This window comes from Grampus griseus (assembly GCF_964374135.1).
Source record: "Grampus griseus genome assembly, chromosome: 2".
In the NCBI taxonomy this organism is placed as follows: Eukaryota; Metazoa; Chordata; class Mammalia; order Artiodactyla; family Delphinidae; genus Grampus; species Grampus griseus.
The window spans coordinates 85,319,931-85,346,512 of record NC_139018.1 but is presented as its reverse complement, the minus strand read 5'-3'; the positions used below and the strand labels follow the sequence as shown (position 1 = coordinate 85,346,512).

At 54.1% G+C, this 26,582-nt stretch overlaps 2 protein-coding genes across 2 annotated transcripts in view; both read left to right on the top strand.

Moving 5' to 3' along the window:
• The window catches only part of EHD4 (EH domain containing 4), an 89,652-nt gene extending 83,850 nt beyond the window's left edge, over nt 1-5,802 (top strand). The window contains exon 6 of the mRNA XM_082647884.1: nt 1,755-5,802. Coding sequence (XP_082504010.1) covers nt 1,755-2,291 — 537 coding nt within the window. The 3' untranslated portion in view covers nt 2,292-5,802. The remainder of the gene's footprint in view (nt 1-1,754) is intronic.
• Nucleotides 5,803-9,442: 3,640 nt separating this feature from the next.
• SPTBN5 (spectrin beta, non-erythrocytic 5) overlaps nt 9,443-26,582 on the top strand; it is a gene marked incomplete at both ends in the record, with an annotated part of 44,182 nt that continues 27,042 nt past the window's right edge. Inside the window, 28 exon segments of the mRNA XM_082649394.1 lie at nt 9,443-9,493; nt 9,497-9,559; nt 9,902-9,994; nt 9,996-10,070; nt 12,391-12,507; nt 14,589-14,744; nt 14,747-14,748; nt 15,271-15,496; nt 16,348-16,979; nt 18,336-18,443; nt 18,445-18,472; nt 18,586-18,716; nt 18,718-18,816; nt 19,074-19,227; nt 19,316-19,336; nt 19,338-19,407; nt 19,410-19,516; nt 19,576-19,704; nt 19,706-19,766; nt 19,769-19,785; nt 22,170-22,370; nt 23,058-23,175; nt 23,178-23,209; nt 25,622-25,747; nt 25,751-25,752; nt 26,004-26,230; nt 26,412-26,418; nt 26,523-26,580. Of these exon segments, the coding sequence (XP_082505520.1) occupies nt 9,443-9,493; nt 9,497-9,559; nt 9,902-9,994; nt 9,996-10,070; nt 12,391-12,507; nt 14,589-14,744; nt 14,747-14,748; nt 15,271-15,496; nt 16,348-16,979; nt 18,336-18,443; nt 18,445-18,472; nt 18,586-18,716; nt 18,718-18,816; nt 19,074-19,227; nt 19,316-19,336; nt 19,338-19,407; nt 19,410-19,516; nt 19,576-19,704; nt 19,706-19,766; nt 19,769-19,785; nt 22,170-22,370; nt 23,058-23,175; nt 23,178-23,209; nt 25,622-25,747; nt 25,751-25,752; nt 26,004-26,230; nt 26,412-26,418; nt 26,523-26,580 (3,111 nt within the window).

Genomic DNA, 26,582 nt, shown 5'->3' with positions numbered 1-26,582 from the left:
TAAATAGTGTGGTCTTATTTCAGTTAAAGAGTGTGTGTGTGTTTGTAAAAATGGCTATAAACGTATGCCCAAAAATGTTAGCAAAAGTCATTGCTGGGTGATGGTATTATAAGTGATTTAAGATTCTTATTTTTGTTTACCAGTTTTTTCCCCAATTTTTTACAATGAAAGTGTAATATTTGTGGTAGCACAAAGCTTTGTTTTTTTCTTAACTCCCTGTCTCATTACTTCTGTCCAGAACAGTCAGGTCTGAGGGGAATGTGAAAGCTCTTTCTCTTGAGAGCCTCCCTGTCTCATCTCCAGAAAACTGCACACCTGGCTGGCCCCTCTCTGGCCCTCTAGGATTGTCCAAACAGACATACTTCACGTAGAGTCCATATAAAAACTGCCATACCTGGAATTCTCTGCGTTTGTTTGGCAAAACTGCTATTAAGACATTTTCACTAGATCTTTGAGGCCCCTTATACAATTGCCTAAGTGACTTCCACAGTTCAGGGCCAGAGAAGGTTTGTCTTTCTTGGAGGAACAGGTGGTTTCTCCCCGCCGACAGCGAGGTGTGACACCTCCACCCCCGCCGGCTCCCCAGCCAGGGCAGCTGAGGAGTGTAGCTTTTCTCAGCCTTCATTATCTGATGTGATGATTCCCTTCCTCTTCCTTTCAATTACTTGGCTTTTCCCTTTGTTCATGACTTTCTTCTATTTCATGTTATCATTGTTTCACTGTAAACTAAGTCAAGCCGTTTTTGAAATATAAGCTCCCTGAAGGCAGAGACTGTGGCTTTTCATATTTATATCCCAGAACAGGGCCTGGCACATAACAAATGGTCAGTAAATGTTGGATGGATGGATGGATGGATGGAAGGAAGGAAGGGTAACCAAGGCAGGAAGGACTGTTTCTACAGAGCCATCCACAGAGCCTCTGTGGCATCTACAGTTGGCTCCCATCCTGGCCAGGCAATTGCCGCCTCCCCTAGGGCCATCTGCAAACCCTGTGCTCTGTCTGCTCCTCCCAGATGTCCTGGGAGATGCAGCCGAGACCTGCCCTGACCATGCTAGTACTACTCAGCTCTACTGGCTGCATTTATACTTGCCCTTCCCATCCCTACTCCTCTCTCTCTTTGCAATTTCAACTTGTACCTATTTGTACCCTAAACTACATTTTTTTAACTGATCAACGTCGTCTTTAAATAATCATTTTACCTAAATTAGTTCTACTGACAGCTCTGTCGCAGCTTCACGTTACAGCACAAAGGCTAGTCGAGCGGCAGGAGGCATGGGCTATTGTCTTGACTCCGCCAGGACACCCCTTGTGCTCTCTGTGAAATGGGGTTATTAATACCTGTTCTTCCTGACTCCCAGCATTGTTGTGAAAATCAACTGAAGTATGTAAGGTAGGTAAAATACTTTAAAAGATAAAATAGTAGATCTCTAGAGTGCTTTTTTAAAAAAAGACAGGGTGAAAGGAATTTTGTCTCAAAGCCCTCGGGGATCACCGTCCCTCATGCCACTGCCAGCCCAGATTAGCTACCATAGGAAAATGTTGCATCCCATGCATCTTGTCTCTTGTTCCAAAAGCCACTCCTGTGTCTGGTGGGTTCGGATGTGGGGACCCCACCAAAGAGAGAGAGAGCTCTGGACAGCCCAGAGCATGGGCTGCCTGCTTTAAGGGAGCATTTGTCCCCTCCAGCCATCCCTCTCCTCATTTGCTTCCTGCAGGGAGGATGTTAACCAAATCTGTGGCTTCTCCTTTTCCAGGAACAGCTTGAGAGCTATGACTTCACCAAATTCCACTCGCTGAAGCCCAAGCTGATCGAGGCCGTGGACAACATGCTGAGCAGCAAGATCTCGTCCCTGATGAGCCTCATCAGCCAGGAGGAGACGAGCATGCCCACGCAGCTGGTGCAGGGCGGGGCCTTCGACGGCACCGCCGAGGGCCCCTTCAACCAGGGCTACGGGGAGGGCGCCAAGGAGGGCGCCGATGAGGAGGAGTGGGTTGTGGCCAAAGACAAGCCTGTCTACGATGAGCTCTTCTACACCCTGTCGCCCGTCAATGGCAAGATATCGGGCGTCAACGCCAAGAAGGAGATGGTGACCTCCAAGCTGCCCAACAGCGTCCTGGGCAAGATCTGGAAGCTGGCCGACTGTGACTGCGACGGCATGCTGGACGAGGAGGAATTCGCACTGGCCAAGCACCTCATCAAGATCAAGCTCGATGGCTACGAGCTGCCCAACAGCCTGCCCCCGCACCTCGTGCCACCCTCCCACAGGAAATCCTTGCCGAACGCCGACTGAGGGGCGAGCCGCACACAGCGAGGGCGGTGTGGGGCTAGAATTGGGGGGCCTGGGCCAGAGGCCCCCACTGCTACTGACTCACTGAGCGACCCTGGGCGAGACACTGCCCTCTCTGTGCCTTGGTTTCCCCATCTATAGAACAGGGAGGGCAGACACTGGACACTAGATGAGATCCTTTCACCTTAAAATTCCCAGAGTTTCTACTGAAATGTTGGAGGGACGGGGTGGATACAGGGATGGAAGCGTTGAGAAGAAAGGAAAATCGTCCAAGGAGTCCTCCAAAGCCTAGAGAAGCCCAGATGTGGAATCCCAGGAGCCAGGGCGTGTCAGCTGGGGGCTCTGCTGGGCTTCACTGGACTGTCCATCATTTTGAACCTGGCTGTCCCTCAGAGAGCACCGGGAAGCAGCAAAGACCAGCTTATTTATTTTGTCTCTTGCTCTATTTGGAGTGAAAAAAAAAAAACAGCTGAGAAGTTTTCTGTTCTCTCCAAACTGTCTACCAAAGAGTAGACTGCTGCCCCAGCTTTGAGAGGAGGACGCACCATTTCTGCGTGTCCCCGTCCCTTCTGTGGGCCCGCAGAGCCTGCGGCCAGGCCGCAGGGAGCATCCATCCCAGCGCCTGCTGGCCGGCCCTCCCAGGGCTCCCCCAACCTTGCGGCCTTCCCAGCAAAGGTGTATTTGGTTAGAAATTTGGAACTCACAACCTTTATTAACCCCTGGCAAGAGTTCTAGTATTCATTTCAAGTCACGTTGAAATCTGAAGATTAGCTTTACTTGTCTGGCAACAGGTTGTAGCAAAGTTTATCATACTTAAACTAGAGTAAGAAAAGCGGTGGTTCTCCCCAGTCTTCAGTTAGCGTGGTTACACGTCCCCAAGGCTCCTTGGAAAATGGCAGGATTTAAATCCAGAAAAAACATGAATTGGTGCGTGCAGTGTCCTGGCCCTGTGGCCACAGAGGGGACGGGGGGCCAGCCCAAGGTCAGTCTACTAGCGTTAGACACTATTTTTATAAAAAATAGGCATTTTTATTATGACTAGTTTTTTAAATATAGTTTCTATATAAAGGATAAAGGCCTTTATACAGAAACAAGATGTAATCTTTCATATAAAGCCTTTTCTTCAAAAGACTGTGTGGTTCATACCATGAATGCCTCACGAGGTAGGATCTGGGCCCTTACCTGTACATCAGTTCCTGATGTTCCCTCCCTGGGTGCCCTGGGTGAACCTCTCTGGACCACTTGCCCAAATGCCTGTGTCCAGGGGAGGTCACCCTCCCAGCTGTGTGGGCTCCAGCTGGGGGATGCAGGTGCCTTTCACCATTATTTATGCAATAAGAGAGACATGATATTTCATCACTATTGTGATGGCTGCATAGCCTGGGACCCTGCCGGCACCAAAAATGAATGAAATCCAAACAGTCACACCTAAGTCTCCCAAAACACTCGTTTTTTTTGTTTGTTTGTTTCTGGTGTCCCTTGTGACATCAGGGGCAGAACAGCAGACTTAAGAAAATGTTTACTTGAGAGAAGCATTTATCCAGATGCCAGCCCTCACACTCCCTAGCTTACTTTCTACATAATTTAGTTTTAAGAGAAGTAAATACATAACATGGTTTTAGTCTTAGTGAGTACTTTTAAATTAATTAGACACATAGAAAAGAGACATTTGTAATTCCAGTAGATAGTTCTGTGAATGCACGAGGACCACACAGGTGTGTAAGCGCAGTGGATCCAGCAGAGGGCAAGATTGAGAGAGGAGGAGAGAGTTCATTTGTCGAAAGGTATAGAGATGCCAAGGTTAGATTATTTCCATTCACAATCATCTTGCTTCTTTAACTCAGCTCAGTTGTCATATATAAAGATAAATATATACACGTATGTCACAAGCGTATGTATTTTGGCCACTTGTTAATGTGTATATATGTACATATGGCAAGTTTTGTCTATATATGGCTGTGGAGGAATACTGTTTCAGAGGAGCCGCAGAGGAGGTTTCTGGTTCTACGTGGATGGAAGCACCTCATGGGTGATCCCCACCCCACCCCCATGACCTCTGGTGGGAGGACATCTGGCAGCTGAATGCTGAGAAAAAAGGAAGAAAAAGGAAGTCACATGTCCATTTTTCTCAATATCTTCTCTTAAAACCTGAAGTCACCCATCATAAATAGTTGATTGGAAAGAAAAACACTGAAAGACATTAGGGATGGCGGCCAAGCAAGGACCCATATCGTCCCGGGACCCGCACAGAGTTCCTCGAGTCTGTGTCCAAAACACCCGTTATCCCCTGACCCCATGCAGCAGGGCCGGGAACATGGAGCCCTTGGGATCTGGGCACCTGGACCGACCGTATTGTCCTCCCTGCACCACCCCACTGTCCAAGTACCCCCTCTGCAGAGTGCTCACGGATGGGGCGGGGGGCGTGGAAGTAGGTAAACTCCAGAACTCTGAAACTATCTTCATGCTCTCCATGATTTCACAGAAGAAAACCTAAGAATCTTGAGTCTGTTTTCTGTACAGCACACGGTATCGCACAACACAAACTTCTGCAGTCTTGAGTTTAGGGGGAAAAAAATGAAAACTTCTGCCTACTCCTCCTGAAGTCGACTTCCAAACTGTGAGCCTGCTGGCGAGGCCCTCCTGAGCCCGTCTGTACAGAAGCGTTGCACTGAGACCTGCCGAGATCCCCCAGCTCTGCGGCCACAAGCTGATGTCCAACCCACTTGGCATCCTACACGGATTCTTTCCTCGTCACACACACTTGGATGACCCAGGTTGGGGCTGCTCTTCTGTGGGAAGGACCAGGCATTCAGTTGGCTTTCACTTCTCCAGGGCTGGAGTGGCTTCTCCGGAACACTTGTCATCATGCAGCAATAAAGCCTGGATTGGGGGCTGTGACTCCTCCCACAGAACTGTGGGCCTTAAGGAGTTGGATTCTTTTTCCATCTCATGGGACTGTGTCCAGGTGGGTCAGAGAGCATGTGACGAGAAGCCAAATGCCTCGTGCTCTCCCCCAACCGCTGCCCGCCTTACAAACCCGCAGGAGAGGCTTCAGCAGAGCCCTGGCCCCACTGTCCCGACCACGGTCCTTTGCTATGTCTGCTGGGTCTTGGGGGGCCGCCCCTGCACCACACTGGGAATGTCTTGTACTGGAGCCTGCCGCCTAGGATGGGGTTTAACCACCAGAGTCATGGCCTGACAGCCACCACCAGAACCTTCCCGCTTTATGGCTACACTCCTTGATGCCCAGAACGATACCCTGGACAGATTGCCTTGGAGATAAGGAAAGCATTTAAGGAGGCACTGTTTACTTCCTCCATGGAATGTGGCAAATAACTTTCTTAGGACAGATAACCACTGAGTTTTTCCAGGTAAACATGGGCAGAATCTAAGAGTATACCAGGTGACGTGTCAATTAGCCAATGCATTTAATACACAATGCTTCTGTTTTTTTGTAATCTTGTTTAGAAATGTCAAAAAAAGACCCAGTCTACTGATCAATAAACTTCTGAAAAAAATCACTACTTTTTTCCCATTGGCTCTGGTTTTTCAGTTGACTATGTGCCAGCTGTCTCAGGAATAAACAGGGATCCCTTGGAACCATTCTGAAATGAGGCAGAGGAGTTAAGGGGAGGGTGTGCCCCTTTGCACGCCATCCCTGTGACCCCTGACTCTTCCTGCATCTTCCCTGGGTGGTAGACTCGGGCTTCTTCAGCAGAAAAGCAACTCCATCCACTGTGGGCAGAGACCAGGTCTGGGAGCAAGGCCCCAAGGGAGGGTCACACCCCAAGTGAGAGTGACTGGAAACCAAGGCTTCAGGGGACCATGGAGGAGATCCTTCCGAGGCTGCGGACAGGGCATCACTGAGCGTTCACAGGAGATGTCCTCTGTCCAGCACTGAGGCAGGCCCGAGCACCTGAGGGTGCAGTAGTGCTAGGGTGCAGCCCCTGGCTGACTGGCACTGCTCCTGCCTCTTGGCATGCCTCACAGGTCTGGACCACCCATAGTAGACATCTGGAGTTTTCACACTTGCACCCATCTATCCTTTTGGTGATCCAGACCTGGAATTTCCTTTGCAGACCACTCTCCACTTCTCCACCCTCAATCTGAGCCCTGAGATTTGGGGAGGTAGACCCCACCCCTTCTTTCCAGGGTGGGTCCTGATGGTCTTGAGCCAATTAGAGTATTTCATCTGCCTGGTCACAGAAATTGTTCAGGAATGGATGTGTGTCTATGAGAGCCAGGCCCCTCAGACTTCTGTTCCAACTCTTGGGAGAGATGTACTCTCTTTTCTGAACCATGCAGTACAAAGAAGTGAGCCTATTGGTGCAACAATATAAATAGCATTGAGAGAAGTGCCCAGAGGTGCTGGAAGCAGAGGAGTGAGGTTAGGCTGACAGCAACCACCCTGTGGAGCGTGAAGATGAAGAAGGCATTGAGAAAGACTAAGGGAATCCACACCTGTGGTGGCATCATTTGAGCTGCTGGATCAAACCTTACCTGAAGTCCTCCTCCTGCCAGCCTTCTCAGTTATGTGGACCAGTACATTCCCTTTATATCATTTAAACCCATTTGACTTGAAATTTCAGTTACTTGCAGCACAAATATTCCAGAACTGTACTGACCAGCAGGGATTCTCATTTCAACAGGGGCTGCTATCAGTCACGGCACAAGAGGAGCTGATCCTGGCAGCATGTGCAGTGGCTTTACTGCAGTTGAACTAGGAAGAAAGAAGAGTAGTTCCGTAGCCCTGCTCAACAACCTCAAATACAGCCACCTCTGTTGAGATCTGTGTACAAAGTGTCATGCAGCTCCATCCTGTCCTCTGGTGGTCACATCACATGGGATGCTGTGGGCCAAGGCTCTTAACAGGAGGTGAAACAAGCTTACAGAGGTGGGAGAAGGGGGGACGTCCTAGAAGGAGCAGGATTTTAACTAGGGCTGATGTGATTGGAGAATGTGGACGGTGGGGAGTAGAGGGGCATTCTTATTCTAAGCTGAGGGAACCACTGATGTTCAGACTTGGGCAGGAAACCTCTGGTCCCGACCAGGCAATGGGGAGTCTTGCTCTGGGAAGGTACATTGGGCCGGGTGTCGGCCGACATGCAGGCAGGGTGATGAGCTGGGGACAGTGACAAGGACCTGCAGGGTCAGTGGGAGTAACCGGGTGGGGGGTGCACTGTGGAGTGCTCGCTGGGGGGCACAGCAGCAACAGCCATTGGTACCTGACTGGACCTGGGGCTGGGGCGAGGAAGCAGCTCAGGTTCATTCCTAGTGCCACGAAGCAGTCAGTGGCAGGAGGGACCTCACAGGGAGAGGACAGCAGGGGTGGAGGCTCCTCTCAGATACAGGGGAGACGCCCCCACTCAAGAGCAGCATGCTCCTCACTTCCAGCCACAGGCCGGGGTTCAGGTGTGATGGGTCCTGCCCAGCTCTCAAGGGCAGGCTGTGGCCACTGCTTCCCTCACCGGCCTGGGCTGTCAGGGACGCCTCCATGAAGTGTTGCCGGGGCTGCTGGGTGGATGAACCCAGACACACAGCCCAGCCCGGTGTCTGTAACCAGACTGTTCTGTGAAGCCACCTGAATTAGAACTCACTCTCCTTCTGGCATGCGGTCCAAGGTTGCAGGGAGGGAGGGAGGGGGAGGGGAGGGGAGGGAGGGAGAAGGAGGGAGGGAGGGGAGGGAGAGGGAAGGAGGGAGGGAGGGGAGGGAGAGGGAGGGAGGGGAGGTGGAGGGAGGGGAGGAGAGAGAGAGGGAGGGAGAGGGAGGGCAGGGGAGGGGGAGGGAGGGGAGGGGGAGGAGGGGGAGGGGAGGGGGAGGAGGGGGAGGGAAGGGAGGGGAGGGGGAGGAGGGGGAGGGAAGGGAGGGGGAGGGAGGGGGAGGGGAGGAGAGGGGAGGGAGAGGGAGGGGAGGAGAGGAGAGGGAGAGGGAGGGGGAGGGAGGGGAGGGAGGGGAGGGGAGGGAGAGGGAGGGAGGGGAGGGAGGGAAAGGGAGGGAGGGGAGGGAGGGAAAGGGAGGGAGGGGCTCCCTCACAGCCCCCGCCTCTGAGCCTCAGGCCTAGCCAGTGCCGAGGGAGCACAGGTGCTGGTGCCTCACTGGGGCCCCAAAGAGTGAACACCGTGTCTCCAACTCTGGAGGAGGCTCTGTCGTTCCCATGGACTTTGCAGGTTACCCCTTCCCAGGGGGGACCCCCTTCAGAAAGTGGCCCCAGGCCTGAGGGAGTACCGCCTGCAGCCCTGGGCTGGGTTGGGTGCATTTCCGTCAGGGCCTGGAAAGCCCAGCCTCGGTCCAAGTCTGTGGTGTGTCTGTGGTGCGTCCCCCAGGAGAGGGTGTGAGGGCTATGGCCCAGCAGGCTCGCTCCCATCCCCGCCCCTGTGGGTGCTCACGGAGAGGCTCTGCAGGGGTGCAGAAGGGTAGCCCCAGCCTGCCGGAAGTGGGTGCAGAAGCTCTGACCAGAGGCTCTGCCCTGTGGGGCCTCTGCGTCTTGGGAGCCAGGACCCCCATCTGATACTGAAGGCATTTGCAACAGGGGATGATGAAGGAGGAGACCCTGGAGCAGTTGATCTGGAGCATTCCTGAGCCGCCCCCTCCCAGTCTGGGCCACGCCCTGCGGCAGGTGGGAGAACAATGCCGGCTGTGTGCTGTCACCCCTGCCCTGCTGGCCCAAGAGGAGGGCCATGGCACAGCCCCAGCTCCAGCCTCAGCCTCTCCCGATGTCTCCCTCCCCGCCCAGCCCCTCCTATCTGCCATCTCCGACCATCCAGCCAGGTCTCCTCCCAGGGCCTGCACATCACCAAGGTAAGTAGTTTCCCATTTTCCTTCCATCTGCCCTTTTCGTCCCAAGGAGCAGCAGCAAACGCTGTGGCCCAGGAGAAACCTCTGGCAGCAGGAGTTCTAGAATTTAGAAAGTGGGATGGGACAAAAGGGGCCCTGGGCCATTCAAGCTCAGGACACCAGCCAGAAGGACCAGACCTTACCTGGCTAGGTTCCAAGCTGCAACCACCCACCAAATGTGGGACTATCTGGCACGGAGGGGCCCCCACTCCCAGGGAGTCATCAGTATCCACAGTCCTCCCCCAACCTCCATGCCCCCAACATCCCCAGCTTAGGGAAATGTCCAGTGGCCCCTCATCCCCAGAGAGCTCCAGGCCTGATGGCTGGTCAGCCCCACAAGCCCCAGCAGCTCCTTGGGGCTACAGGCACGTGAAGCAGGAGACCAGGGGCAGAGCCCTGGACCGCTCTCCCAGTCCAGTCCCACCATGGACTCTGCGTATGAGATGGGCCACATTGGCAAGCTGCAGGCACAGCACATTGCAGATGCAGGAGAAGACTTCACCAAGTGGATCAACAGTATCTTCCAGCACGGCCGGGTGAGTGTAGCCCATCTCTACTGTCCCCCCGGCTCCCTGGCCAGTGGACCCTGGGGGACCGACTATGAGGTCATCTGGCTGAGGCCCCTTCTTTCGACCCCGAAGCACAGCTGAGGCCAGTGCTGCTTCCTCAAGGCAGATGCTCTGGGCTGCATAGCCCAGGTCCAGGAATGGGGCAGACAGGTGCGGTTAGGCTGACCCTGTGCCTTCTGCATCCTCTCCCATGCCTGCTTCACGCCCAGGTGGGCATCAAGATCCAGAACCTGTACACAGAGCTGGCTGATGGTACCCACCTGCTGCGGCTGCTGGAGCTCATCTCGGGGGAGGTCCTGCCACCCCCCCAGCCGGGGCCACATGCGCATACACTTCCTAGAGAACAGCACCCGAGCTCTGGCCTTCCTCAGGACCAAGGTGGGCACTGGGGAGAGGGCTTCTGGGCGTGGTGCTGGGGTGGGCAGCGGGGACAGGCTGGATGACTAGATCATCTTTCCTGGGCTGGCCACAGGGCAGAGCAGAGGATCTGGAGCCGGGATCCAGGAGGAGCAGCTGCGATGCAGAGGTCCGGGAAGCAAAGCCCTTCCTTGCACAGTTCTCCCAGTTTAGAGAACACCCACTGGCTGAAGTGGAACAGCCATCGTCCCCAGTGGGTAGAAATGGAATATGACATTGACTGTAATGAGAGATTGTGGAGTCTAAGCTGAAAGATTCAGTGCACTCTTAGCCTTCTCTTTTCATAAATAAGAAAAATTATTTACTAGGCAGACCCACAGTCAACTGGCCAGCAGATCCTGGATAGGGGGCCCTAGGGGTGAGGGAAGGTCAGGCACAGGGGAAGAGCCTCGGACACTGAGCCAGGCAGTGGAGGGAGGAGATGCAGGGCTACCTTGGAGAAGCTGGACCAGACAGCAGGGAGGGACCTAAGCAAACAGGAGGGACCCTGAGAGAAAGGGACAGGCCAAAGAAATAGTCTCTAAAAGGAGACAGGAGCTCCAGGGACACAGAGGGACCCTCACGGCCAGTGTCAGGGGGCTGTGCAGGGGTCATTTATTTTGAGAAGCAGGAATTGGGAGGCCCAAGGGCTCCTGGCCTCAGGTACTAAAGCACGAGGTGGCTGCCCCTGGAGGCTAAGAAGTCACAGGTGGGACTGGCTGGGCTGAGCCTAAGTCCTGGAATGGAGGTCACAGCCAGCCCCCCTGCGAGCCTGGCCTGCTGAAGGGAGGCCATGAAGGTGAGAAGCCAAAGCAACAGACAGGAGCACTGCGGTCCCTGGGTGCACAGAAGAGCAGAAAGCTGCCGGCCACACAGTGCCAGGCCCTACTTGGTCCCAGGGACAATGGCCTGAGAGCCAGCCACCTCTTCTTGGGAACCTGGGGAGGGTGCAAGCCCCACAGCCCTTGTCAGAGGCTATGCAGCTCCCCTCAAGCTTAGAGACACAGCATGTCACTGATACGTAACCTATGAAGGTGACAGCCTTGTCTCCACCATATATATGAGGCAGCTATGGTCAAACTTTGGCCCCCAGCACACAGTTAATAAGTAGCAGAATGTGGGGTGCACTCATTTCTGGAGCCCTTGCCCTGTGCTGGGTACTGCATGTCTCAAAGCCCAGACCTGAGCATAGGGGCCCTACAGTTTCAGGGGAGACAGTTTATTTGAACCCAGATCAGCAATATGCTAGTAAATGTTCAACAATCAGCTATCTGGGCTGGGGAGTTGAGGGGAAGGAGGCAGATGGAATCCCTGGTTTGTAGCATTTGCTGATTTCCGAGGCCTTCATACCCCTACCACGACGTCGCTAAGCACAAAATCGGGAAGATTTTTTAAAAGGTGGCCAGGGTAGGCCTCCATGAGAGAGTAGCGTTTGAGTAAAGACTTAAAGCAAGAGAAGGAAATAGCCATGGGGCTCCCTTGGGGAATAATATTTTCAGACAGCAGGGATAGCCAGTACAAAAGCCCCAAGGCCTGAGCTTAGAATCTCAGGGAACTGCAAGAATCCCATGGGTCTTAGAGCCATGGGGTCCGGAAGAGGAGGATGGAGCCAGAGGGTGAAGGGGCCCAAGCCACATGCGACTTTCATGTTTATTCTGTTCCTTTCTCTCCTTGATTCAACCCTTCCTGTCCAAGTGGCAAAATCTAGGTCAGCAGGTTCTCAACATTAGTGCACCTAAGACCCACCGAGGTGTTTGTCCAAATACAGATTCCTGGGCCCTGGTCCAAGAGAGTCTCATTGGGTGGAGCTTGGGAATCTGAATGTTTAACAGGAGATGGAACACTGATGAAGAAGGCTGAGATTCAAATGTGAGCCAGGGACCCAAGCACTCACTGGAGATCCCCAGATGCCCTGGGAGGTGGAGGCAGACAGTCGATGCTGTCCATTGAGCTCATACATTGACTTTTACGACTCTTCATTTCAACCTCCGTAGCTGAACCACTGATCCTGGCCCGGGTTTACCTGTAGCCCATGCATGGGGAGTCCTCCTGCTCCTGTGGTCCAGCCCAGTTCACCATGTTGGGACTTTCCCTAAGGGGGCTTGGGACCAAAGCCCCAGCCACTTAGAAACGCTTTACTTGCCTGGCCTTGTGCCTGCCTGCCTCTCCCCTGGGGATCTCCTAGGGCAGGACAGACTCCAGAACCCTCCCGTCCAGCAGCCAGCCCCCTGGACACTTGGTTACTATGAGTCTTCTCTGGTATATGGGCTTTGCAGCTGAGCCCAGTCAACTTTGCCCACAGGTGCCAGTACCCCTCATGGAGCCAGAGAACATCGTGGATGGAGACCAGATGCTCATCCTGGGACTCATCTGGGTTATCATTCTGTGTTTCCAGATTGCCCACATCTCCCTGGACAGGGTATGTCTCAGCCCCCAGTGCCCAGCCCTGGCCTCACCTCAGGGCCCTGGGGACAGAGCAGTTGCACCCAACTGTTAGGATCCCCACAACGGGTCCTTGGCATCCACACAACTACTATTCACTCATCAACCACGGGCAAAGATGTCAGAATGTCAGAGAGACGGTGATATGCTGAAGTGAGAACTAGATTCCCAGGCTTCAAGCCTGATCTGGGACGAGTCATTCACTAGTGAGGGGGTCAAGGTACCTGCCCACCACCCATCTTTCACCCCCGATTTGTTACAGGGCATTGAAATCCTGTAACTTTCATTACCCCTTAATGTATTGTTGGGGGAAATTAAACACATAGAGGGAGCCCCAGCCCTGGAGGTTTCCGAATCCCCAGGATCCTGAAAACCAAAGAGATGGTCCCCCATCTTCCTCCATTCTCCCTCTTGTTTTCCCACAGCTGGATCAGAAAGAGTAAACACATAAAGTCCTCATATTTGTCAATTTTCATAGTTTCTAAAACCCCATCTAAAACTTGATTCTAGTAGGTTAGGAACGCAAACCTGGAGAACGAAATCCTAATGAAAAGAAGCCAGAGATTTGGCTCAAATCCAGGAGGGTCCTTTACACTCATGAGGGAACTGTGAGCCCCAGGAGAGCAGGGGCCTTGCCTGCCTACATCCCCAGAGCCTAGCATGTATGTGGCGAATGAATGGACGGATGAATTTCTAGCTGACCTCAAGCCCTTCCAGGAAGCCACACTCCCCTCCCCCGCCCCCAAGGCCAGTTCCAGGTGCCCCTGCCCCCCTTTCCCTTAGGAGCAGCAAGTCCGCATCATCCCCTGACTGGCCACCAACCAGCCGACTGGCTTTCTGGTCCGCCGCCAGCTCAGGCTCTGCTCCCTGCAAAACTCAGACATGTCTGGCACCAGGCTGACCTCACACACGCACATGCTCCCCCCAGAATCTCTCCTGGTTCGTGTCTGCTAGCCTAGCCCAGCCACTCAGGATATCTGGACCTGGCCTGGCTGTGGCAGAGCCCAGCTCCAGGCCCTGAAGCTCTTTCCCCCTCTCCTCCCCCGCGCTGCTGCTCACTTTTCCTTCCTACCCAAGCTCCGGTGCCCAAAGGGCAGGGCAGGAAATGCAGCCTGCTGTGCTTTAACATTCTGAGTTTATAAACAGGAGTTGGTAGAGGGGAGAAAAGGAGAGGAAGAGTCAAGGGGAAAGGAGATGGGGACTCTGCGGTGTGAGGGGCGAGGGAGGGAGCGGATGGAAGGGGAGGACCACTGAGGGCAGGACAGGGACGAGGAATGGAAGGCAGGGAAAGAAGTGGAGCCAGGAAGGAGAAGGGAAAGGAGCACCGAGTGGAAGAGAGATGCAGACGGGAGTGGGGGTAGGTGGAAGCCGAGAGTAGCAGAATAAAGGAAAGTATCCAGGAGACTGAAACCAGTTATAGATGGTCATTTCCCAGTCTGAAGAAGCTGTTGCATGAGGCATTGTGGGGGCAGACAGGTGGGCTCCCCATGTCAGAGATGGGCTCTGTCAGATGTTTCTGGGTCAAGAGAGACCCTTCCCTATCAGTGGGGAACCCAGGGCAACTTCCTGACCTCTCTCACTGCACCTCATATGCCATCCTTAGAATGTAAATACTAACAGCGCCTACCTCTGAGGGCTGTGCTGGGTGGAGAGCCACGTGTGCAGGCCGGTGGCTGGTTGGCAGAAAACCCGTGTTGACCAGGAGCCGTTCTAATGAAGCCCAGACTCAATTCTGTGCAGCCCAGGGTAGGTTAGCACAGTGCCTGGCCCATCAGAAAGGCCGGAGAAACGGGACTTACTGCTGCTCTTGTCACCAGTTGCGACTCAAAGCCAGCTGCTCAGAGGTGACAGGTTTCAAGCACTCCGCTTTTTTGTAAGGACAATCTTTCTCTCGCACCCCCATTCCCTCCCCAGCACGAGTGAAAGCGAGTACAGTCAGATGCTCCGGGTGGGAGAGCAGGATCACAGCGTGCCCAGCCTGCCTCTCCCACGGCCTGCGGGCTCTGCTGCCCCACCCCACCTGTCCCTGCATGGTGACCCGCTGTCCTGTCCTTCCAGGAGGAGTTTGGGGCCAGCACAGCCCTGCTGTCTGCCAAGGAGGCTCTGCTGCTCTGGTGCCAGCGGAAGACGGCCGGCTACGCCAACGCCAACATCACTGACTTCTCCCGCAGCTGGAGTGATGGGCTTGGCTTCAGTGCCCTCATCCACGCCCACAGCTGTGCATGAGGGAGGGGCCCCAGCGTCTCCGGACCCTGGCCTGGCCTGAGGCAGCCCTTGGCTTCCTTCTGGGAGGCCTCTACCCACTGAGCCAACTGCTCCAGGACTTGGGTCCTCAACCCACCCGTTCTCCCATGTCCCTCTGGCCCCTGCGCTGGGCACAGAGATAAAGACAGATAACAGCTGAGGCCCTGGTCTGTGATACCCCTACCCCCTTCCATGGAATTGGCCAGGTTTGCCTTTGACCCTGCCCTCCTCCATTCTCTGTGCCCCTGTCCTCTCCCTGGCAAGCACCTGACCTTTTGGAGCTTCCTCCCCTACCCAGGAGCCTGACCCCTGAGCAAAATTAATTCTCCCCTCTCCCAGCCCTATTACTTCAGCCGGGGTCTCAGATAATCATCAGGGGGAAACTAATGCACTGCAAGGTATGAATGACCAATAGGAGCTGGTTTGCCTTTTTAACAAGTCCACTTAAAGCCAAGTCACTGACTCTAGTAAAGAGCCCTGCCTGCTCTCTGCCCAGGCCAGATCTGCTTCACTACGGCTCCCTGCGTCCCGACCGCCCACTGCACCACCTCCGCTGTGCTTTCCGTGTGGCTGAGCAGGAGCTGGGCATCGCTCAGCTGCTGGACCCCGAGGACGTGGTGGTCCTACAGCCCGATGAGCGTTCCATCATGACTCACGTCTCCTTCTACCACCACTTCTCCCACCTGCACCAGGGGCAGACTGTCCAGAAGAGACTCGCGAAGGTTGGTAACAAAGGGAAGGTGGCATCGAGGAGAGGTGGGGTGAATGTGGGCTCCGGAGTCAGACACACCCGAGTTTGAAGGCTGTCTCTACCCCTTCCTCGCTGTGTGGCCTTGGCTGTGTCACCTAACTTTACTGCACTCCATCTGTAAAATGGAGATGATGATTCCTGGGCAATAGATAATTCTGGGTAATAGACGGCTGCTATGAGTGTGCAAGGGAGCATAAGCACAGTGCGTGGCACACAGGAAAGCCAGGTGGGTGATGCCCCTTCCTGCCCCTCCCCCTCCCCCTCCGCTCTTAGGTTGCTAAGCTCCTAATGGGATTAAAAGGCTCCGAGAGCTGGACTCTGCAAGGACGAGCGCAGCACAGCTCCGCTGGGCTGAGTCCCTGTTTCTGGGGGCTCTCTTACCCTCTGGGCGCGATGGCAGAGGCTGAGGCTTGGGAAGCCTGTTCTCAGGGTTGGTGTCTCAGCTGGGCATGGGGGAGCTGATCCAGGCCAAGGGCTCTGAGCTGCTTTAGGGGTGTGGCGGCCTCAGGGAAGAAAAGGAAGGCTCAGAAAAAGAACAGCCCCCCCCCCACCCGAGTTGAGGCCAAATGGAGTAAAATAAGGTAGAGGAAGGCAGGACGGGGTCCCACACTCCCAGGTCTGAGTGTAGAATGGCGGCAGACCCGCTTCTCTGGGGGCTGGGAGGAACCCCACTTTAGTGTGTCCTCAGCTGAGGGCAGGAGCTACTGCCTACCTGGGCAAGCCTGGCTGGCACTCAGCACCCAAAGGGGAGGGCCTCCAGAGCCTGGATTCCAGGGCCTGCCCCCGGGTGCCGCCCTGACCCTTTCCCATGCCCTCAGCCAGATCCTGCTTCAGCTCCAGGAGACAGAGGCGCTGCAGACCCAGTGTGAGCAGCTGGTGGCCGACCTCCTGTGGTGGATCGCGGAGAAGCCGGTGCAGCTGGAGGCCCGGGATTTCCCAGACACCCTGCCAGGCATGCGCCAGCTGCTGGTGGCCTTTGCCTCCTTCCGCACCCAGGAGAAGCCACCAAGGCTGCAGCAGCGAGGGGCCACGGAGGCCCTGCTCTTCCGGTTGCAGATGGCACTCCGAGCCCAGAATCGCAGGCACTTCCTGCCGCACGAGGACCTGGGCCCTGCAGAGCTGTCCCAGAGCTGGGCAGGCCTGGAGCAGGCAGAGGCCTCGTGGAGCCAGGCCCTACAGCAGAGGTTCCTGCAACTAGAGAGGTTGGAAACCCTGGGCCGGCGCTTCCAGCGTAAGGCAGCCCTCCAGGAGAGCTTTCTAACAGACACAGAGCAGGTGCTGGACCGGGCTGCAGCCCCGCCAGCCAGCCCGGCCGCAGTGGAAGCGGCCACCCAGAGGCTGCGCATGCTGGAGGCCGGCTTCCTGCCCCAGGAGGGGTGCTTCCAGGCCCTGGCCGAGATTGCAGACGTCCTCCAGCAGGAGCACTACCATGGCTGGGCAGAGGTGGCCTGCAGGTGAGCCCCAGACACGTGAACGGTCTTCAAAATAGGCTAGGGCCTTCCTACCATGCCCCTGTCTTTACACAGCCCATTCCTGGACACAGAGGCAGGGATGATTTATGGGTTTGGGGCTCCCTTTAAAAAGATCTAACTCCTGGGAATTCCCTGGCAATCCATTCGTTAAGAGTCAGCGCTTTCACTGCCAGGGCCCAAGTTCGATCCCTGGTCAGGGAACTGAGATCCTACCAGCCGCAAGGTGTGGCCTAAATAAATAAAAATAAAAAGATCTAGCTCCCACTGATGTCTGAAATTCCACCATCCGTAATTGATCCCTTTTGGTAAAGCACTGTTCTTTCTAGATAGCCTCTTATTAATTCATTCACTAAACATTTATTGAGTATCTACTATGTCCCAAGTACTATTCTAGGTGTTAGAGATTTAGCAGTGAAGAGGACAGACAAAAATCCCTCCCTCCATAGAGCTTACATACTACTAAGGAAAACAGAAAAAAGATGTAGTATGTGAGATAGTGATTTTAAAAAATAATAAAGCAGAATAGGGGAATATGAGGTGCCAGGTGGGGGGAGGGAATTACATTGGGTGGTCAGAGGAGGTTTACTGTTGAGCAAAGACCAGCAAGAAGTGGGAAGCCACACAGATATGAGGACAGACTCTACTAGTGCAGTGTCCCAAGGTGGCACACGCGTGGCATATTTGAAAAACAGCACAGAAGCCAGTGTTGGCCAAGTGAACAAGTTGTAGTTGAGGTCAGGGAGGTATGGAGGCAAGAGGTGGTGGCAGAGATCCTGCTGGGCCCTGCAGGACCCAGTAAAGACTTGATCTGTACTCAGCAGAAGATAAGCAGTTGTGACAGGGCTTGAGCAGAGGAGTGACACAATCTAACTTTCGTTTTACAATGATAACTCTGGATGCCATGTCAGGAATAGACTGAAAGGGCCAAGTCAGAAGGAGATAATAATAATCCAGACCAGAGAAGCAGTGAAGGTGATGAGAAATTGGTGGGATCCTGCAATATATTTTGAATCCAATGGAATCTGCACACAGATCAGATGTGGGGTGTGAGAAAGTGAGTTATCAAGGTTTTGGCCAGGGCACCTGGAAGGATGGCGTTGCTATCACCTGAGATGAGGACCGGAAAGAAGGCTTCAGGGTCCGTGAAGGCCTCCTTCCAGCTTCTCTTCCTATGTCTAAAAGGTGGAGATACTGCCCCAACTGGATGGATGCTCACAGCTCCAGCCACGGTACTCAAGCTCCTCCAGGACAGCCAGTCCCCACCCCGCAACTGTGGACCCCAAGGGAGCTTCCCTACCCCAGCCCAGTGGGTACCACCCTTATTCTCACATCCCCCAGGCAGTTGGAGATCACTCAGTGCTGGGAGCGGCTCCTTCCACGGCTGCAAGGGCAGAGGAAGCAGATGGCAGGCATGCAGGCTGTGCTGAGCCTGCTGCAGGAAGTAGACTGCCTCCAAGAAGCTCAACCAGCTGCAGGTGGGCCCTGGACCAGCAGATCCCTGGGAAACACAGCAGGATGCGCCAGCCCTGGCGTTCACGGGGACCCAGCACTCTGGGACTTCAATGACCACTCATCTGTCCCTGGCCAGGTGCTGGCCAGCTCCACGGCCTGTGGGCAGCAGCTGGCAGAGGTAGTGGAGCTGCTTCAGGGACATGACCTGCTGGAGGCCCAGATCTTGGCCCATGGTGCCCACGTGAGCCATCCTGCTCACCAGACAATGGCTGGATTCTTCCCTAGGCACTAGTGTGGAAGTGCTGCAGGCCAAGGCCAGGGTGCTGGCCCAGCTCCACCAGAGCCTGGTGTCTCTTGCCAGGTCCCGGTAAGAGCTCACCCGAACTCCCCTACCCTCTCCAGAACTTTTCTGTAACCCAAATTACCCCCTGCCCAGCTTAAAACAGTGCTGCCTGGCAACTTTCTCTACACTGACCCTCATCCCCAAGGCCTCTGTCTCCTCTGTTGAGTCATCCAGGAAAAGGAAAACTCCTGTCTAAGGGGGAGTGTCTGAGTCTGCTGGGGAACCCCCTCCCCAAGCCCCGTCACTCCCCGAGCCCCTCTGTGGCCCTTGCTGTCCCTCAGGCGGGCCTTGCTGGTGCAGACCCTGCAGCGGGCAGAGCTCCTGCACAACTGTGAGGAGGAGGAAGCCTGGTTGAGGGAGCGGGGACAGCTGGTGGAGGATGCGGCCCTGGGCCCGGATCTCAACCAGATCGCTGCGGCCCTGCAGCAACACAAGGTGCCCACTACCCTGCACCCTGCCGGTTCCCCTCTCCCTGCCTTCCTGCCCTTCCCCTCACCCAGCTCCCTGCTCTGCTGTCTGCCAGGCCCTAGAAGCCGAGCTCCGCCCGCCACCAGGCCGTGTGCACTGATCTCGTTCGGAGAGGACGCGACCTGGGCGCATGCAGGCCCCGATCGCGACGGATCCCCGGGAACGGGCTGCGGCGGTGCAGGGCGCGTGGCAGAGGCTCTGGGCCCGGGCGGCGGGGCGGGGCGCGCGGCTGCAGGCGGCCCTGCTCGTCCATCAGGTAGCTGGGCGGCGGGTGGGGATTGTGGGGTCGGCCCGTGCTCAGCCTGCCCTCCTCAGTACTTCGCCGACGTGGCGGAGGCAGCCTTGTGGCTCCAGGAGCGGCAGTCAGCGCCGGAGAGCATGTCCTTTGGGAAGGACCAGGCGGCTGCTGAGGCCCTGCTGTGGCGCCACCTGCGGCTCGAGCGCGGCAGTGCGCGTCTTTGGGGCCGAGCTGCGGCGATTGGACGAGCCCGCGCCGGCCGCAGCCCGGGGGCATCGTCGCTCCTGGTACGCGGGGACCGACCGGGCAGGGACCCAGACCCACGGTTCTCCGACACCAAATGCGTGTGCTGTGCCCGCTCTCCCATGGTCACACAGAGGGTGGAAATGGGAGGGCATTTGTGGCCCCTGACGGGGCCTTCCCCTGGGCTTGGAGGTGCCCACCCCTCTCAGATCATCTCCCCTGCGGACCCGCCCACAGTTAGTGGAGTCCTGTCTGCTCACGGTTGGAGGCCATCGAAGTGTAGTTTGGTGTTGCTCACTTCGCCCGCCAGTTCCCAGGCACTGATCAGTTTCTTCCAGGAGCGTCCCTTTCACCGCCAGGCCTAAGGTGACCCTTCAGTCCTATTTTGCTCTCTCTTGACTTGGCCTTTTTAGGTTTGGGGTGTCCTAATCACTACACCAGACTGCTTTCTGAACCCCCTCCCTCAGTTCATCGAGCCTCCAGTTTTAAAAGAAACAGATACCTACCTGGTGGGCAGTTTGGTCCACCCTGTGAGAGCTTGCAATTTTCTTTCAAGAAGCCATACATGTAGCTCAGGATGCGTAAATCACAGCCCTCAAACCCTGTACTCACATTTGGTCCCTCTACCCTCATCCCAAGGAAGCTCCATTTCCCAGATGCCCTCTCTCTGCCCAGCCATGTCCCATGCACCTGCAGAGCTGCAGCTCAGGTCCTCGTATCTTAGGAGGGGGCCTCGTGGAGTAGTCGGTAGCTGACTGGGGTTCTGGTCCTGACCACCAGGACCAGACTAACCAAGTCTGAAAAGTCTATGGTTCTAATTTAGCCGAGGTTGAGCTATCTCTTTTCCTTTGCATTTATTCCCTGGACCACATAATTAACAATTTTTGAAAATAGATCCACAGTGTGTTAGCAGTTGTCTGGTTACCTCTACAGATGAGGTAACCAAGGTTCACAGAGGCCAAATTACTGCCCTCACAGCTGCTGGAGAGGCCTCCCAACTCCTGGTGCAGGGCTGTTTCTACCCCATCCTTCCCTGTGTGGCTGTGATGTTTAACTCCAGCCCTTAGTTATATTAACACACACTGCTTTTGGTATTGCCTCCCTCCTGTTCTGTGTGGCCTCCTTCTCCAGTCTGAGCTAATTGTTTAAATGAGTGAATGCAAGGTGCCTTATCCTTCTTTTGTGTCCTCTACTGCCCAGCCAGCCCTGGCATTGATAGAGAGGTTAGTCCTAGTCTCTGGCATTTCCAGACCCTTGCTTTGCCCAATGGGGGTGGTTGATACAGAAATGGGGAACCACTCTGGCAGCTAAGCAGAGCCTTCCCTCCTCCATACAGAAGGAGCCCCTGAAGGCTGGAGCAGAGTTGATGGAGATGCAACTGGGAGACCTCAGGATGGGACCCAAATTTTAGCACTGCCGGGCAGCCAGTACCCCTGCCCTCTGGTCCAGATGAGCTTCATCTACAGAGGTATAAGACCAAGACCCCACGTAGGAACCTCAACAGAGCATCATAAATTTATTCTGTGTGGCTCTCGGGGGCATCTGAAGACCGAAGGGAGGGAGTTAAGAGAGGCCATTTTGGGCTCAGCAGAAAGAAAGGTGTGAAGCTGCTCGAAATTCTGAGTCTTCTTTTGTTTTCTTCCCCTTTCCAGGCTTTCTCTGTGCCTATTCCTTTTCTTCAGCCTGGCTGCCACTGCTGTGTCTTACCCTTGCCCAGGGCCAGAGGCACAGAGACCAGATGCTCATCCACCCCCATCGGGAGGGCCAGCCTGTGCTTTCCCCACCCCTCTCTGCCCCATCTCCTACCACCAGAGCCACTCTGCCTCCCCCTCTGCAAATCCTACTCCCCCAGCCAGACCCACTGAGGCCCACCTTGTCCATGAAATCTTTCTCAACAGCCCCAGACTGTTCTGGCCATTTCCCCACCCTGGACACGCATAGTATTTATTTCACACAATGCACATTCTGCTTATCCGTGCACAGTCCCGGGAGGTGTCCCATCAGCTCTAGGTCTGTGGGCTTACAAGCCTGAGAAGATCGTAAGGCCCTGAACAGGAAACTCTGACCTTCATCCTCTTCTCGCCCCCAGGGCTCCTGGCACAGGGCTGAGTAATAAATAATCCCCCGCCCATCCCCACTGGCCAGCTGCTGGGTCAAGAAGAGGAGCAGGACCAGGATAGCCCTCAGAACCTGTGCTCCCCCAGGGACGCACTTCACCCAGCTCCCGGGAGAGACCCTGCAGCCCCTGCGCCAGACGAGCCCCGACACCTGGGAGCTGAAGGACTGGGGGTGCTGCCCGGCCAGGTGCCCATCAGCCACATCATGGAACAAGAATCCCAGGTACAACCACTGGCCCCACCCAGCCTAGCCTTCTGCTGCTTGCGGGGAGCCCCCTCCAGACATGCTGCCCTCTGTCCTGTCCGCACAGGTGGTGTCTGCCCTGAGCTCTCCGAAAGAAGGCCCAAGAAACCCAGGGGCCCCGCGTGAGGTTTCCTGCTACTCTGGCCCCCGGGGCACCCAGAAGATGGCCCTCCCAGATGAGCCTGACCCTGCCTTTGACCCCAACACCATCCTCCAGACACAGGACCACTTGAGCCAGGACTGTGAGGGCCTGCGGACCCTGGCAGAGGTAACGCTCCTTGTTCAAGAAACGTTCATGGAGCACCCACTCGGGGCTAGACCCTGAGCCGTGAGCCCAGGGACAGAGCAGTGACTGGACTTGCTCCCTGACCTTGGGGAGCTTACGTCATGGCAGAGAAGATGTGAAACAAGTCATTAGACAGACGCGGGTGTGATGGGAGCGTGAGAGGGGAGCCCGGGTCAGGACGGGGAGTCAGGGAAGGCGTCGCTGACGGAAGGACATTTAGGCAGAGACTTGAACAATGAGAAGCTGAGAGCAGGTGAGCCAGGGGGAGGGCAGGGGGAGATGGCAGGGAGGAGTGTTCTAGGCAGGACCTGTGCAAAGGCAGGAACGAGGGCCAGGGTGCCTGGAGCACAGCAGTGAGGCCCGGGAGCGGCTAGAGGAGAGCCCGGAGAGGAGGGGGCCCGGGAGTGGGGTCAGGTCCCATGGGAGAAGCGTGGATTGTACCTAAGAGCCAAAGGACATGAGTAGGACAGGAGCAAAAGCACACATTCTGCCGGGGCCCTCTACCCTGTGCCACCTCTGACAGAGGGCACAGAGCCCAGCTGTGGGACAGGGACCGTTTCTGGCCCTGGCCCTGGGCTCTGCTGGTTGGGAGGTGATGGGGGACCTGCTCTGAGTGCCCCGTGGCGGGCACTGACCCTCACCCCAGCCTCTGGGCCGGCCTCTCCTCAGCACCGCAGGGCCCAGCTGGAGGAGGTGGTGGCCCTGTTTGGCTTCTATGGCTCCTGTGGGGAGCTGCAGTCCTGGCTGGCAAACCAGACAGTGCCGTTCCGAACACTGCAGCCCCAGGCCACAACTTGGAGGTCATGCAGCTCAAGTGTGAGGCACAGTCCCCTTGGAGCCAGTGGGGGGTTCTTAGCTGCTTGGCCCTGCCGCCCCTCTTCATTCCTGCCCTGCTCCCTCCTCACCATGCTTCTGCCTCCCCCTTATCCACTCTCAGTGCTCCATGTTAGCCGTGGTCCTGTCTGGGAGGAGGGAGGGAGGGAGCTGGCCTTGAATGTTTTTAAATTGAGGTATAATTGGCATGCAACACTGTATTATTTCAGGTGTACAACGTAATAATTAGATGTTTGTATATTATTGCAAAATGCCCACAACAATAAATCTAGGTAACAACCATCACCATACGTACATAGTTACAGAATTATTTTTCTAGGGATGAGAACTTTTAAGACTTATTCTCTTAGCAACTTTCAAATATGCAATATAGCATTATTAACTATAGTTGCCATGCTGTACATTACATCCCCATGACTTTTTATTTTATAACTGGAAGTTTGTACCTTTCGACTCCCTTCACCCGTTTCACCCATTCGTTACTCCTCCCCTTTGGCAACCACCAATGTGTTCTCTGAATCTCTGAGCCTGTTGTTTTTTTCTTTAGATCCCACATATAAGTAAGATCATATGGTATTTGTCTTTCTCCATCTGACTTATTTCACTTAGCATAATGCTGTCAAGGTCCATCCATATTGTCCTGAATGGCAAGATTTCATTCTTTTTTTATGGCTTAATAGTATTCCAGTGCAAGCGCACACACATGTGCGCACACGCATGTGTGTGTGTATCACATTTTCTTTGTTCATTCATCCACTGATGGACACTTAGATTGTTTCCATAATCTTGGCTATTATAAATAATGCTGCAATGAAGATAGGGGTGCATATTTATTTTTGAGTTAGTATTTTCATTTCCTTCAGATAAATACCCAGAAGTGGAATTGCTGGATCATACGATAGTTCTATTTTTAATTTTTTGAGGAACCTCCATACTATTTTTCATAGTGGTTGCACCAATTTACATTCACACCAACAGTGCACAAGTGTTCCCTTTTCTCCACATCCTCGCCAACACTTGTTATTTCTTGTCTTTTTGATAATAGCTATTCTCACAGGTATGAGGTGATATCTCATTGTGGGTTTAATTTGCATTTCCCTTATGATGGTGATATTGAGCATCTTTTCATGTAGCTCTTGGCCATCTGTATGTCTTCTTTGGAAAAATGTCTATTCAGAGCCTCTGCCCAGTTTTAAATTATATTATTATTATTTTTTTTTTGCAATTGAGTTGTGTGAGTTCTTTTTATATTTTGGATATTAACCCCTTACCAGATATATGATTCTCAAATATTTTCTCCCATTCCATAGGTTGCCTTTTCATTTTGTTGATGGTTCCCTTTGCTAGGCAGAAGCTTTTTAGTTTGATGTGGTACCACTTGTTTATTTTGCTTTTGTTGCTTTGCTTTTGGTGTCAAATCCAAAAAATCATCATCTGACTGATGTCATGGAGCTTACCCCACTATGTTTTCTTCTAGGAGTTTTACAATTTCAGGTCTTACATTCAAGACTTTAATCCATTTTGTGTTAATTTTTGTGTGTAGTGTAAGGTAATGTTCCAGTTTCATTCTTTTGCAGGGGGCTGTCCAATTTTCCCAACACCATTTATGAAGGGACTGTCTTTTGCCATTGTATAGTCTTGGCTCCTTTGTCATAAATTAATTGACCATGTATGCATGGGTTTATTTCTGGGCTCTCTATCTGCCCCATTGAGCTATGTGTCTGTCTTTATGCCAGTACCATACTGTTTTGATTACTATGCCTTTGTAATATAGTTTGAAATCAAGGTACGTGATACTTCCAGCTTTGCTCTTTCTCAAGATTGCTTTGGCTATTTGAGATCTTTTGTTGTTCCATACAAATTTTAGTCTTCCAATCTATGAACACAAAATATCTTTCCATTTATTTGTGTCTTCTTCAATTTTTTTCATCAATGTCTTATAGTTTTCAGTGTACAAATCTTTTGCCTCCTTGGTTAAATTTATTCCTAGGTATTTTATTCCTTTTGTTGTAATTGTAAATGGGACTGTTTTGATTTTTCTTTCTGATAGTTCATTATTAGTGTATAGAAAGTCAACAAATTTCTGTATGTTGATTTTGTATACTACTTTACTGAATTCATTTATTAGTTCTAAGAGTTTTTTGGTGGAGTCTTTAGCATTTTCTATATGTAAAATCATGTCATCTGCAAATAGTGACCATTTTACTTCTTCCTGTCCAATTTGGATGCCTGGTCTTGAATTTTTAAAGGGCCCTCCCAGCCCTTTAAGGACACAGATCCCTGTCCTACCAGAGGGATGCAGCTCAAACATCTCTGTAGCAGCCCTTATCTGAGGTCATTCCTAAGGGAAGTGTGGGAAGAGAAGAGTCCCCTCAAGGCCTGGAATCTCTTTCCCCCAGAAATTCCTCACTGCCCTGGCTGTGGGAAGAGGCCTCTGGGCTGAGGTTAGCAGCTCCGCTGAACAGCTGAAGCAGAGATGTCCTGGAGATTTCCCCAAAATCCAGCGACAGCAGGAGGAACTGAGCTAGAGGTGAGCATGAGGAGGGAGTACAAGATGACGGGGGCAGCCTGGATGCAGTGCCCAGGCCTGAGTGCCTGCTCACCTGACCCCCAAGATACCAGGAAGAAAGACTGGACATGTCAGAAGCAGAGAGGAGAGGGTGTGGGGGCAGCCAGCCTGGCAGCTTCTGTCATGAGAGCCTCTGGCCAAGACCCCAGGATGGATGGGCTGGTGTCCCTGTGACGTGACATCCCTGAGACAGCGCTGCTCCCTCTGCCCAGGTGGGAGCAGCTGGAGGCCCTGAAGAAAGAGAAGGAAACACAGCTGGCATGCACCACACATGTGTGCAGTTTTCTGCAGGAGTGTGGAACCACATGGGTCCAGCTGCAAGACATGATACTCCAGCTAGAAACCCCAGAGCCGGGGCACTTAGAGGACAGCCACCACGTCCTGCAAGTGAGCCAGCAGAAGATGCTGGCGCGGGAGAGAGGCAAAGGGCAGCCAGCGAGTACGGCCTGGGTTCGGCACCGTGAAGGCCTGAGCAGGGTTCTGGAATGGGGAAGAGGACAGAAATTGAGGTGGGGAGGACGGGCAGGATGTGCTGTCCGAAGGGCAGGGCACAGGTTGGGGAACAGCATGAGAACATGCTCATGGCGAAAGAGAGAGCTACACGTGCTTGCTGCCTCTAGGTGGAGGGTGAGGGGCCAGTGTAGAGTCGCCACCACTGGCCCTGGGGAGCACAGGCCCAGGCACTGGGCCCAGGGCAGGGCCCGGACTAGGCAGTGGGCCCTGTCTCACAGGGTCGAGGAGCTGGGCCCCACAGAGAGCCAGTCCCTGCAGGGACAGGTGGAGACACCGTA